Below are 13,305 nucleotides of genomic sequence, written 5' to 3'. Positions count from 1 at the left end.
GCACATGAGCTCATCCACTGCCCCAGGCATCCACCCTCCCAAAGGGAAAGTACTGACCATGTTCTGCAGGCTTCCTGGCCACTTGTCCTAGGTTCAGAATCAGAAACCTGGTCCAGTACCTCCAACAATGGTGCATAATCCCTGGACATAATCATTTCTTCTTCTTCTTCTTCTTCTTCTTCTTCTTCTTCTTCTTCTTCTTCTTCTTCTTCTTCTAGAAAAATCCTTTTCAAGAAAAGCTTCTGCAAAGTACAGCGTTATCAAACAGGATCTGATGGCAGCATACACAACCCATATACAATTATAGATCACCGTCAAACAAATATAGACATAAACTAAAACCAAAATAAATAAACCTCAAGTATGTGGATGTCTGGAAGGTAGTGACTAGAACTATTTGTAGCATAGACAAAACGTTTAAACGGGACAAGGTTACAAAACACGATCCTATTATGCCAAGGGAAAGTAATTCAAGTATTCAACTTCCTTGTGTCACGGTGGCAGCCATATTTGTTCATAGGCCAAGAGGCGTCAGACCAAAGCCATCCTTTTGATCTGGACACTGTGCTTCTGCTGATGCAGCCTAGAATTGGATTAGCTCTTTTTGCTGCTGCATCACACCGTAGCTGGTAAAGCACTCTGTTTTTATTTTTTTTATTTTTGTTTGATTTTTTTTTGCAAGGAAATTAGAAGATTCTGGCGCACTGGAAACTGCCTTTGCCTCTGAGCTCAAGACTTCAGCCAGTGCAGTAGAGACTTCTTAACACCTTTTAAATTTTCGCTGTTCTTTACACAAAAGCTTTTCCAAGGCTAAGCAACAGCTTCTACTCTCATATCAAAATGTTATTTGAGCCATGTTCAGTTGCAGCTCTGTCTGACAACAAGCTTCTCTCCCCGTTGCTGAATTCTTTTCTCCTGTGGTAAACCCAGCCAAGTTAAATGAAATTAAAAGCAAGCAGTTAAATACTCTCCCTGGGTTATTGTGGAAGCAGGCACTGCAAAGTGATTAATTTTGGCCCCGAACTCAGTGCTGGAACAGTCTGTAATTTATTGTCGAAGCTGGAACTGACGGGCTTCTTAAGGATGGCTGGTGGCAGTTTGTGTTTAATGGAATGAGGGATTTGTTCCTGTTCTCCTGTCCCATTGAGAAGGTGATAAATTGGTAGCTGAACCCTTTATTAACTATCTCGTCTGTTTTGAACTTCAACCAAATTTCTTTTCCTTACTTAGCAGGTAATGTTATTGCCAGGCAATTGAGCCAAATTAATCCTCCAAGAAGCTCTGCTGAATTTGGCCCCCTTAGCAAATGGAAGATGATGTCTCTTGTCACAAAAGAATGCAAAGATTAGAGGGTTCCAGCCTAATATGAAGGTCATGCAGGATCACTGTCAAGAGGGGTTGAAGCGAACAATTAAGAATCAGCCTAATAACCATGTACTCTCTTTACCCTCTTTCTTGGTTCAGCGTTAAGTACAGCTTTCCACTACAGTCGTACCTTGGAAGTTGAACGGAATCCGTTCCGGAAGTCTGTTCGACTTCCAAAACATTCGGAAACCAGAGTGCGGCTTCTGATTGGCTGCAGGAAGCTCCTGCAGCCAATCAGAAGCCCCAGAAGCCGCGTCAGGCGTTCAGCTTCCAAAAATAGTTCGCAGACCGGAACAGTCACTTATAGGTTTGTGGCGTTCAGGAGCCAAAATGTTCGAGAACTAAGCTGTTCGAAAACCAAGGTGTGACAAGCTGTTTTGCTACAGGTACCTTGTTTCCTCATAAGCTAGTTTGCAAACTCCCTTCAAAACATGGTTCGGATCTGTGGTTTTGAAGGGAGCTGTGATTTGTGATTGGTGCACATCATGTAATGTGACTCAGTGCCAGAGGAGGGGAAGGAGCTAGCTTTCAAGACTAGCTCTCAGTTTGTAAACTACCTATGTCAAGTCCAGGAGGAAGCTGGAGCCTGAAGTTATGGCTATGGCCTTATCAAGGCAAGAATGTTTTCAGCTCTCCCTGTTCCGACCATGATAATGCTAGAATTCAGTTAGTGAAGAGCAAAGGCAATGCAGTTTAAAACAACATTTGAATCATAGAATGGTAGAGTTGGAAGGAACCCTGATGATCATCTAGTCTAACCCCCTGCAAGGGAGGAATCTCAACTAAAGCATCCATGACAGATAGCCATCCAACATCTGCTTAAAAACCTCCAAAGGAGCGTCCGCCACCTTCTGAGGGAAACTGTTCCACTGTCAATCAGCTCTCACTGTCAGAAAGTATTTCCTGATGCTTAGTCAGAATCTCTTTTCTTGTAACTTGGAATGTGTTGGTTTGGGTCCTACCCTCCAGAGCAGGAAAAAACAAGCTTGCTCCACCTTCGATGTGACAGCCCTTAAGATATTTGAAGATGGCTACCATAACTCCTCTCATTTTCCTCTTATCCAGGTTAAATACACCCATTTCCCTTATCCGTTCCTCATGAGGCTTGTTTTCTAGACCCCTGATCATCTTGGTCGCCCTTCCAGCTTGTCAATATCCTTTTAAAATTGTGGTGCCCAGAACTGGACATAGGACTTCATCTGTGGTCTGACCACAACAGAACAGAACAGAACAGTACTATTACTTCCCTTGATCTGTTTTTGTTTGTTTGTTTTTGCTACTGCATCACACTGTTGATTCATAACAAAATAAAAAATAAAAAAAATCCTTCCAGTAGCACCTTAGAGACCAACTAAGTTTGTTTGGTCTCTAAGGTGCTACTGGAAGGATTTTTTTATTTTTTATTTTACTATGGCAGACCAACACAGCTACCTACCCGTAACTGGAACTGTTGATTCATGTTAAGCTTGTAGTCTACTAAGACCCTTAGATCCTTTTCACATGTACTACTGGCAATACAGGTGTCCCCCTGTCCCCCATTTTATATTTGTGCAGCTGTTTCTTCCTTCCTAAGTGTAGAACCTTACATTTGCCCCTATTAACATTCATGTTGTTAATTTTGGTCCAGTTCTCCAATCTGTTAGTGTGGTTTTGAATCCTGATTCTGTCTTAAGCAGCATTAGCTGCCCCTCCCAGTTTGGTGTCATCTGAATATTTGGTGCTTCGACATCTCATTTTGTGGTTTTATGCAGGAGGTTTCCTTCCATTCCACAGCATGCTGAATTTGCAGCAAGGGGAAGATAACTTGGGAGTGCCCTAATTTATGTGTCTTGGCTTGTGCAAATGCTTGCATTGTCTTAGGAATGTTAGTCTGATGTAAGCAGAAGAAAAATGTGACCAATTTGGTTTGTCTTGATCTGTTTATATCAAGTTTATACCCATCCTAGATCCCTGCTGGGTCCTTTGCACTGCGACTCCCAGCAGCCGCAACCAGCATAACCATAGAATGCCGGGGCTGATGGCAGTGGCTGACCTTGGGGTCTTAAATTTCCGTGGCACCCTGTGCAGTGCCAAAATTTGCCCCCCCCCACCTCTTGCCTTTCAATCTGCATCATAATTGCAGTGCCCCTGAGGCTCTGTGCCCAGTGGACCAAGATGGTTGCGCACCCCTAAATCCTCCTCTGCTTGTGGGAGGATAGAAGCCCCTAGCTTTGCCCAAGACACAAATAAAATGTTGTCCCCCACTTTGCCCAGGAAGGATGGGGGAGGGCAGGGAAGCAACATGTTTGGGATGGGTTGACAAGGATGAAGAAGATGGAGCCAGTTCCTTCTTGAGGAGTTTAGAGGTGCTGGCCTTTGACTCCCATGATGAGAGCTTTCGCAGCCCATCATATTCCAATGACTGTAATCTGTTTTAACAGTTTTTAATCCTGAATTTTAAATTGTTGTAAGATGTTGTAAGACGTGGGTAGCGCTGTGGGTTAAACCACAGAGCCTAGGCAAAGCTGGTCAGAAGGTCGGCGGTTTGAATCCCCGCGACGGGGTGAGCTCCCGTTGCTCAGTCCCAGCTCCTGCCCACCTAGCAGTTCGAAAGCACGTCAAAAGTGCAAGTAGATTAATAGGTACTGCTCTGGCAGGAAGGTAAACGGAGTTTCCGTGCACTGCTCTGGTTCACCAGAAGTGGCTTTGTCATGCTGGCCACATGACCCGGAAGCTGTACGCCGGCTCCCTCGGCCATTAACGCGAGATGAGCGCCACAACCCCAGAGTCAGACTCGACTGGACCTAATGGTCAGGGCTCCCTTTACCTTTTTAAGATGCCCCTGTACCTGCTGGTACAGGTTGAGTGGGTGATGATAAAGATGATGACACAACCCTGTCCACCAACATTTCACAGGTGAAAATGGACCCACCTTCACCCCAGTTTTCATACCAGACATCACTGCCTGAGGCCCTCTCTTAAATGCAATCACCTGATTTAAAAGCCAAGGGTGGATAGGAGGGGAAATGTGTGGAGCTGAACTGCCCAGGGTGGAGGGGGGATGGGGAGAACGTTCTGTGTCTAGTTCCTATTTCAGCACAGCCATAGGGTGTCAGGTGGGAGAGCACAGCTATGGCAGCTAGGACTGATGGGCATCCAGTTTGGTGTTCACCTGACTTATAGTATCAGGGGTGGGGAGTTATTCATGGTTTTTGTGACCTCTTAAATAAATACAAAATCCACTTCTCTTCCCCACCCTTCTCTCTTTTCTGCCTAGTTCTTCTGGGTCCTGTTGGCCATCTTTATTACTGAGCTGCTGCTGCTGTTTATCGAAATAATCTTTGAAAAGCAGGTGAGCCTCCCACACGAGTAATTACAGTGTGTGTTTTGACCCCTTTAGGAGAGACTGGAGATCATCTTGTTCAGTGGGCTGTGAATGTGAAGGACTGGCAGGTTTGTTTTTTTACCCAAGTAATTTTTCAGCGTGTGCATAACTTAACAGCCATGTCAGAGCGATTAGGTGTATGATTGAATGCTGAGCTCTTTTCTCCACACTTTGTTCTCCTCTTTTTTTCAGACTGAAATTTATCTCTGCCCTATGAAACTGCAGAACTTGGAGAAATCATTTCTGCATTGTTTCAGGCTGGCACCAGGATATAGACAGGAGCAGCAGGTGTTGCACAACCAGGAGTGCACAGATCCTGCTCCATAGCACAGCACCTGCCCTGCCCATAGAAATCCACCTTCCTTCTTAAAAGCAACAAAAAGAACAAGGAGGTCCAAGTGCTCATGGATGCAAAGTGTGTCATGAATGCTGTGGCTCCCAAAATCACTCCCAGGCTCAAAATGACTCCATAAGTTATACTGCTTGTTTTCCATCTGTTTGCTTAGGGAAGAGGTGAGCACTAAGTAGCAGGGCAGATAATTTTTTTAATCTCTCTCCATAACATGAGAGGTCATGGACATCCAATGAAGATGAATGTTGGAAGATCCAAGATGGATAAAAGGAAGTCCTTCTTTATGCAATGCATAGTTAAACCATGGAACTGGCTTCCCCAGGAGACAGTGAGAGCCATCAATCTGAATGACTAACCGAGGTGTAAGGTCCTCGGTTAGTTGCTCATGAGTAAGCAGGCAAAACTCTGAGTTTTCCTTTAATAATTTTATTGTGCAAACTATGTACAGTGCAGAGCTAATAAGTTCATGCCTGTATCAAGCGTCGGTAGAATCCGGGAATGGCCCCTTCCGGTTCTGCCCCCAACAAAAAAGTTTTGGTATACGAAAACCCAGCCTCCCATCCTTTCGTTTCACCCCTCGACGCCGTTGGGGCGACAGAAGCTGTGTGTCTCTTTCATTGCCCCTTGGATTACGGGAGTGCAGGGTCTTTTCAGCATCCTCAGAGCCGCTACCCTCCATTCCCTGAAACGCATGCCCTTCCCTGCTGGAAGCCCCGCTGCTCCCTCCGCTGCCAGAAGAGGTGCTGCTGGTCAGGTGGGACCGGGGCCCTCTGTAGCATCCTGAGAGCCCTTCCACCACCTCGCGCTGCGCCTGGGACAGTTCCCTGACAAGAGGATAAGACAAATTGATGGAGGAGAGGGCTGTTGGTGGCTACTAGCCATGATGGCCATGCTGTGCCCTCCACATTCAGAGGCAGCCATGCTTCTGAACCCCAGTTGCTGGAAACCACAGGAGGGAGTGGGCTCTTGTGCTTAAATCCTTCTTGCTGGTTTCCCACAGGCATCTGGTCAGCCTCTGTGAGAAGAAGATGCTGGACTAGGTGAGCCATTGGCCTGATCCACCAGACTCTACTTAGGTTCTTATCAAGGAGCTTCAGGTTCTCATGGATGCAAAGTGTGTAACAAATACTGAGAAAGCAACAATTACAGGGTGCTTTTCACTCCCAAGTCCTTAACAATTCTGTAAATAACATGGCTTGTTTTATATCTATTTGCCTAGAGCAGAGGTGAGCACTGAATAGCAGAATCTGCAGGTTAGGGTTGTTAGATTAATTTGGTCAGATGCTGGACATGCTGCCTGGTGCCTGTTTAGGGCATTAGATGGTTTTCGTTGTTGCAAGGCACACACTATGAAAGAGGAGAGCACAAAATATGGTCTGAGGCTCAACATAAAAAAAAAAACTAAGATCATGGCCACTGGTCCCATCACCTCCTGGCAAATAGAAGGGGAAGAAATGGAGGCAGTGAGAGATTTTACTTTCTTGGGTTCCATGATCACTGCAGATGGTGACAGCAGTCACGAAATTAAAAGATGCTTGCTTCTTGGGAGAAAAGCAATGGCAAACCTAGACAGCATCTTAAAAAGCAGAGCCATCACCTTGCCGACAAAGTCCATATAGTTAAAGCTATTGTTTTCCCAGTAGTGATGTATGGAAGTGAGAGCTGGACCATAAAGAAGACTGATCACCGAAGAATTGATGCTTTTGAATTATGGTGCTGGAGGAAACTCTTGAGAGTCCCATGGACTGAAGGAAGATCAAACCTATCCATTCTGAAGGAAATCAGCCCTGAGTGCTCACTAGAAGGACAGATCCTGAAGCTGAGGCTCCAATACTTTGGCCACCTCATGAGAAGAGAAGACTCCCTAGAAAAGACCCTGATGTTGGGAAAGATTGAGGGCACAAGGAGAAGGGGACGACAGAGAATGAGATGGTTGGACAGTGTTCTCGAAGCGACTAACATGAGTTTGGCCAAACTGCGAGAGGCAGTGAAGGATAGGCGTGCCTGGCGTGCTCTGGTCCATGGGGTCACGAAGAGTCAGACACAACTAAACAACAACAACAACCAGCATTTATTTATTTTTAATGACATACACAGACTCAGAGAGGTGAAGAAGCAGCACTAGGAGTCAGCCCCTCATAACTCTAGGCAGCTGACATATTTTGTGGCAAACAGGTCCAGGGTCTAGCTGCTGTGCTTCAGAGCCACCAAGTTGAGGCAAGCAGTGTTGGAGGGTGCCAGCTGTCTCCTCTGCTCACGTGCATGCACAGGCACCCACCCACGAGCTCCTCTTCCCATGTTCGGAAGTCCCAGCGTTTTGGGAATACACACCTAGAAAGGCAGCAAGGAGGGTTTCAGGGTTTTCCCCATGCAGATAGCTACTAGCCACAATGGCTGTGAGAAAAGGATGCTGGACTAGATTGGCCACTGTCCTGATTCAGCAGACTCAACTTAGGTCCTTGTGTTTTTAAATCTCATCCGTCCAGATTTCTAACCTGTATTTGCAGCTGAGATCTTGTGCTGCCCACTGTTCATGCCTGACTAGGAAACAAAATGTGTGATGGCTCTGTTCTCCAAATGAATGTAGGAACTGCCCTGGGGGAGTCAACTGCTTGGGCAGGAGATTGACTGTCTTTTTAGAAGGTTGGCAAGGTTGTCAGCTATGAGACAATTGAATTTTTGTGTATGTGGTTTTCCTTTAAGTTAATGTTGGGGATTTAAAGGGGGGGGGGAATACCTGTCAGCCTCATCTTAAGTATGGAAGTGTTGAAACTGACATTTTGTGTTTTGTGTTTGGGATACAGGTTTTTTTTTGGGGGGGGGGGGTTTCATAAAAAATATTCTTTATGTTTTCCACCTTGACATGCCTTCACTTCTCCCTGGCTCTGTCAGATTCTTCTTCTTTGTATTCGCATTTATTCTTCAGCTCACCCAACCTCTGTAATTTTCATGTCAGAATTAATTAGGCCAAGTAAGTTGGTGAATTTGTGTGTTTAAGCAAAAAACTAAAAAAACAAAAACCCCAAACAGCTTCTTTTCATTAATATTTCTCCGGGTTCGTGTCTGGTGGGGCTTTGTCAGAAGTCATACGGCAAATGCTCCTTCAGAAGGTAACTCCTCAGGCATTAGGGGCTCAGCTTTGAGGGATGCAGGAACCTTCTGAAGTATTTGTGAAATGCATTTTAGATTCAATTACTGCTTAATTCGAAGCATCTGCCGTGTCAAAATAACCCCAAGGGTATGTTCTCTAGGAATATATGGGAATAATCTTTGATTGCACCCACCTTGGGTTTTCCTCTATATATGTATCTTTTTTGTTTTTGCAAATTTTGCTATGTGCATAATTTAATTAAATTTATCAAAAGCAACTGCTTAAAAATTGAAAAGCAATGTCGGTGCCCCATGCAGAGCAGCCTCCCACCCCCCACCCCAACCATCACTTTGCTTATTCATTTGCATATTTTTCTCAAGTTCCATGGTTGGATTCAGGACACAAAATGCAGCACAGGACCTACAGTGTGTGGGTTCTTACAAATGTGTTCATAGATGTCATGGAGAGGGGAGGTTCTTTTGCGGAATCAAGGCTATTGAAAGAATGGGGGTGTCTTAAAAAAAAAAAGATGGTGTCCTTCACATGGGGACTTTGCTTGTATTCAGAGGAACTAAGTTTTAGTTGCTTAGTTGTGCCCAGTTACAGGAGAGACCCTTTGCAGTGTGTCCCGTGACCCATTTTTCAAACACAAAGGAGACCCCTTCACAAAGGAAGAAGAAGAAGAAGAGTTTGGATTTGATATCCCGCTTTATCACTACCCAAAGGTAGTGTGACTAGCCCAAGGTCACCCAGCAGCTGCATGTGGAGGAGCGGAGACGCGAACCCGGTTCCCCAGAATATAAGAGCTCAGCTGGGCTTTGGGCCTTATGGGAACAAGTCCAGCTCTCTGTACTGAGAGCTTTCCCAGGTCCTCTGATGCCGACCCTGGTCAGTGGCAGAATGGCAGCAGGTTACCTGCCTCAGTTCCAGGTTCTGTACCCCACAAATCTCACTGGGCACATAACAAAGTATCTGCCTGGTCAGAAGAGGAGCTGTGCTAAGACTTGCAACTCCAGCACTTGTCCATTGCACCAGGAGTAAACCCTGATGGCCTCAGGGCACCATCTCTGTAGAAAGTGCCAAGCCTCTTCCTGTTGTGTTTATGAAAATGCTTGTGGTCTAAAAGGTCAGAGAAATGGATCGTGATTATTTCAAAGCACTGCCTTTCTATAGCCAGTACAGTGGTACCTCGGTTTACGAACTTAATCCGTTCCGGACATCCGTTCTTAAACCAAGGCGCGCTTTCCCTAATGAGGCCTCCAGCCGCCGGTACCCTTCCACCGTTCGGCTTCCGTTTGTAGACCAAGATAGTTTGCTAACCGGAACACTACTTCCAGTTTTGCAGAGTTCATATACCAACTAGTTCGTAAACAGGGCTGTTCTTAAACCAAGGTACCACTGTACTATTGCTTTCTGGGGGTGAGAGTTGTTTAGCAACTGATGATCTGACAGCACATCATTTGTTGTCCCTGCAAGGGAGATTGCACCAAACCTTGCAATGTTGTGTGAAGGCCTTTCCTTGCTAACTTCATATCTGTTGTTGGGAGAGCCAGTGTGGTGTAGTGGTTAAGAGCGGTAGTCTTGTAATCTGGTGAACCGGGTTCACGTCTCCGCTCCTCCACATGCAGCTGCTGGGTGACCTTGGGCTAGTCACACTTCTCTGAAGTCTCTCAGCCCCACTCACCTCACAGAGTGTTTGTTATGGGGGAGGAAGGGAAAGGAGAATGTTAGCTGCTTTGAGACTCCTTCGGGTAGTGAAAAGCGGGATATCAAATCCAAACTCTTCTTCTTCTTCTTCTTCTTCCTCCTCCTCCTCCTCCTCGTCTTCTTTCTCTCACATTTGGGACTTTGCTTCTTTCCAGATGAATGCAGTTTTCCATTCCACTGTGCAGGATGGGATAAGACACTACTATGATGATTTGGACTTCAAGAATATTTTGGACTTTGTCCAACAAAAGGTAAGTTTTTGTTTTTCTCAGTATGAGCATAAAGTATTAGTGGGGCTGGGTAGGGTGGGGTCTGGGAACCAAGGCTGACGAGGGAGTTGGGTATGTTTAGCTGGTAAAGAGGAGACTGGGAGGTGTTATGAGAGCCATCCTCTGATATCTAAAGGGCTGTCACATTGAAGGAGCAAGCTTGTTTTCTGCTGCTCCCCAGAGGGTAGGACCTGAACAACTGGATTTAAGTTGCAAGAAAGGAGATTCCAACTCAACATTAGGAGGAACTTTCTGATGGTAAGAACTGTTAAACAGTGGAACAAATGACCTGGGAAGGTGGTGGACTGTCCTTTACCAGAAGTTTTTTAACAGAGGTTGGAAGGCCATCTTCCAACCTTAGTTATGATTCCTGCATCACAGGAGGTTAGAATAGATGACTAATAACAATTCTGTTATTAGCAGGCTGTGTACAAAATGACCCCAGAACAAATCGAGATTGGCCTGCTGGTTCCTCTAGAGTGGAATGTACATTCTAGGATGGATTCTGAGGTCCATTCTGGCTCTAAAATGGTTTCTGTACATGTAGAGTATCCAGCACAGGTATAACAGAGGTGGCGTCAAATGATATGTGGTGAGGCAGGGGTTTGCACAGTTTTCCACTCATGCTTAAAGGCCTCTAAGCCGAGTGCCAGGTTGTTGTAGTCAACTGTGCATACACCAGGGGGGTATAATAATAATAATAATAATAATAATAATAATAATAATAATAATAATAATAATTTATTTATTTATTCATTCATTCATTCATTCATTCCCCGCCCATCTGGCTGGGTTTCCCCAGCCACTCTGGGCGGCTTCCAACAGAATGTTAAAATACAATAATCTATTAAACATTAAAAACTTCCCTAAACAGGGCTGCTTTCAGATGTCTCCTAAAAGTCTGGTAGTTGGTTTTCTCTTTGACATCTGGTGGGAGGGTGTTCCACAGGGCGGGTGCCACTACCGAGAAGGCCCTCTGCCTGGTTCCCTGTAACTTGGCTATTAGGTGAACTTGGGACTTCCCTGGGTCCACACTAAACCTTGCCTTACACTCTGCATCCAAATAACATACAGAAACATTATGTTAGGGGGAATTGCTTGCAAGATTGTCCACAAAAATGTGTACTGTAGGAAAGATGCCCACTAGAATTCTGACAGGTATTTCCAAAAGTATAAATTGAAAGCTGACATGGAAATTCAGGGAGCAGACTTAAAATCTGGGGAAAGTAGAAGCCAAGAGAAACTGAAATTGACCGATTTCTCCATCCCAACTCCCAGTGACTATTCCTTCACTCTTTTACAAAGAGATAAGCCAATCAAGCATTTTGGGAGGAAATGTTCCTGATTACTCCAACAGTGTTTTTTGCAACTGCAGATTGCTGCTGTGTTCAAAACTGGCCAACAAAGCTAAGCAAACATTATGCTTTGTTTTGTTCTTGTGTGTATCATTAATTACCAATTGAGTACATGATAAAGTTTGACATCTTCATCTTTCATCAGTAGAGCAAATATTGTGGAAAAACAAAGTCCTGTGATTGTCTATGCAAGTGTGTGTGTGGTTGTTGTTTAGCCGTTTAGTCGTGTCCGACTCTTCGTGGCCCCATGGACCAGAGCATGCCAGGCACTCCTGTCTTCCACTGCCTCCTGCAGTTTGGTCAAACTCATGTTGGTAGCTTCGAGAACACTGTCCAACCATCTCGTCCTCTGTCGTCCCCTTCTCCTTGTGCCCTCCATCTTTCCCAACACCAGGGTCTTTTCCAGGGAGTCTTCTCTTCTCATGAGGTGGCCAAAGTACTGGAGCCTCAGCTTCAGGATCTGTCCTTCCAGTGAGCACTCAGGGTTGATTTCCTTCAGAATGGATAGGTTTGATCTTCTTGCAGTGTAAGGAGTTTCTGCTTTTCAAATGAGCAGAATTTGAATTCTTCCACCTGCCTTGCCCCACCCTTCAGTCTCTGCTTCTCAATTTGTATTGTATTATTTTATGCACTGTGACTTGTTGTTTTATTGATTATAGTTTAGTAATTATTTATTACAATTGTTAAGAGTGGATTTCTGTTTAATTTTTTATATGCTGATATTTAATATTATTCTATACTATTCTTATGGATTGTTGAGTATTACTTTATTTGCTGTAAATTGCTTATTTTAAAATTATGTTTTATTATAACTTTTTTGTATTGGATTACCGGTAGATTGTTATAAGGTGTACATTCTTCGTTTCTTCAGCTTGTAAACTGCCCTGAGTATTGTGAAATAGAAAAATGGTATACAAATTAAAAGTGATTATGATGATGAGGTAATCTGCCTTCCTAAAACACAGCCATTTACTAGAAGTCTCAATTTGCTTCTCAGTAATCCTTTAAGTGTCACTCCACTACTTAAAGACTTGCACAGGCTACCTGTTAGCTACTGGGCTTAATTCAAGGTGCTGGTGTACAAAGCCCTATACAGCTTGTTACCAGGATACCTAGAAGATTCTCATAGAATAATAGGATTGCAGAGGTGGAAGAGATCCAAAGGGCCATCTAGTCCAACCCCTGCAATGTAGGAATAACCCCTTATATACCCAACTGGTTGCTGTACTCTGCAGAAGAAAAAGCCCTGCAAATAACATCTCATAGAATCATAGAATAGAATCCTAGAGTTGGAAGAGACCACAAGGGCCATCCAGTCCAACCCCCTGCCAAGCAGGAAACACCATCAAAGCATTCCTGACAGATGGCTGTCAAGCCTCTGCTTAAAGACCTCCAAAGAAGGAGACTCCACCACACTCCTTGGCAGCAAATTCCACTGTCGGACAGCTCTTACTGTCAGGAAGTTCTTCCTAATGTTTAGGTGGAATCTTCTTTCTTGTAGTTTGAATCCATTGCCCCGTGTCCGCTTCTCTGGAGCAGCAGAAAACAACCTTTCTCCCTCCTCTATATGACATCCTTTTATATATTGGTAATTTGTATACCATTTTTCTATAACATGATGGACATCAAGAAGTCCATCATGTTATATTATCAGTGGCACCTGTCTGTCTTGGGAGACAATGGAGGACTGTGCCTTAGGGGGTGAAGTCAAACCATTGGAGAGTTAACAGCGCCTGCTGTGGCTGTAGAGACTGATATGGGAGAGACATGTTTTGTTGCACCTGGGGTAGATGAAAGTTTTG

At 44.6% G+C, this 13,305-nt stretch overlaps 1 protein-coding gene across 3 annotated transcripts in view; it reads left to right on the top strand.

Annotated features, from left to right (window-relative positions):
* The window catches only part of LOC117052295 (tetraspanin-15-like), an 88,320-nt gene that overhangs the window by 31,119 nt on the left and 43,896 nt on the right, over positions 1-13,305 (top strand). For 2 of the 3 annotated variants that reach the window (XM_033159103.1, XM_033159101.1), the window contains exons 3-4: positions 4,622-4,696; positions 10,035-10,130. In XM_033159103.1, the coding sequence (XP_033014994.1) occupies positions 4,622-4,696; positions 10,035-10,130 (171 nt within the window). The remainder of the gene's footprint in view (positions 1-4,621; positions 4,697-10,034; positions 10,131-13,305) is intronic. The other variant, XM_033159102.1, reaches the window with a different exon arrangement.

The sequence above is a fragment of the Lacerta agilis genome, chromosome 8, assembly GCF_009819535.1.
Source record: "Lacerta agilis isolate rLacAgi1 chromosome 8, rLacAgi1.pri, whole genome shotgun sequence".
NCBI classification, from domain to species: domain Eukaryota; kingdom Metazoa; phylum Chordata; class Lepidosauria; order Squamata; family Lacertidae; genus Lacerta; species Lacerta agilis.
The sequence above is the reverse complement of the archived record's forward strand: the minus strand, read 5'-3'. Positions and strand labels throughout refer to the sequence as shown.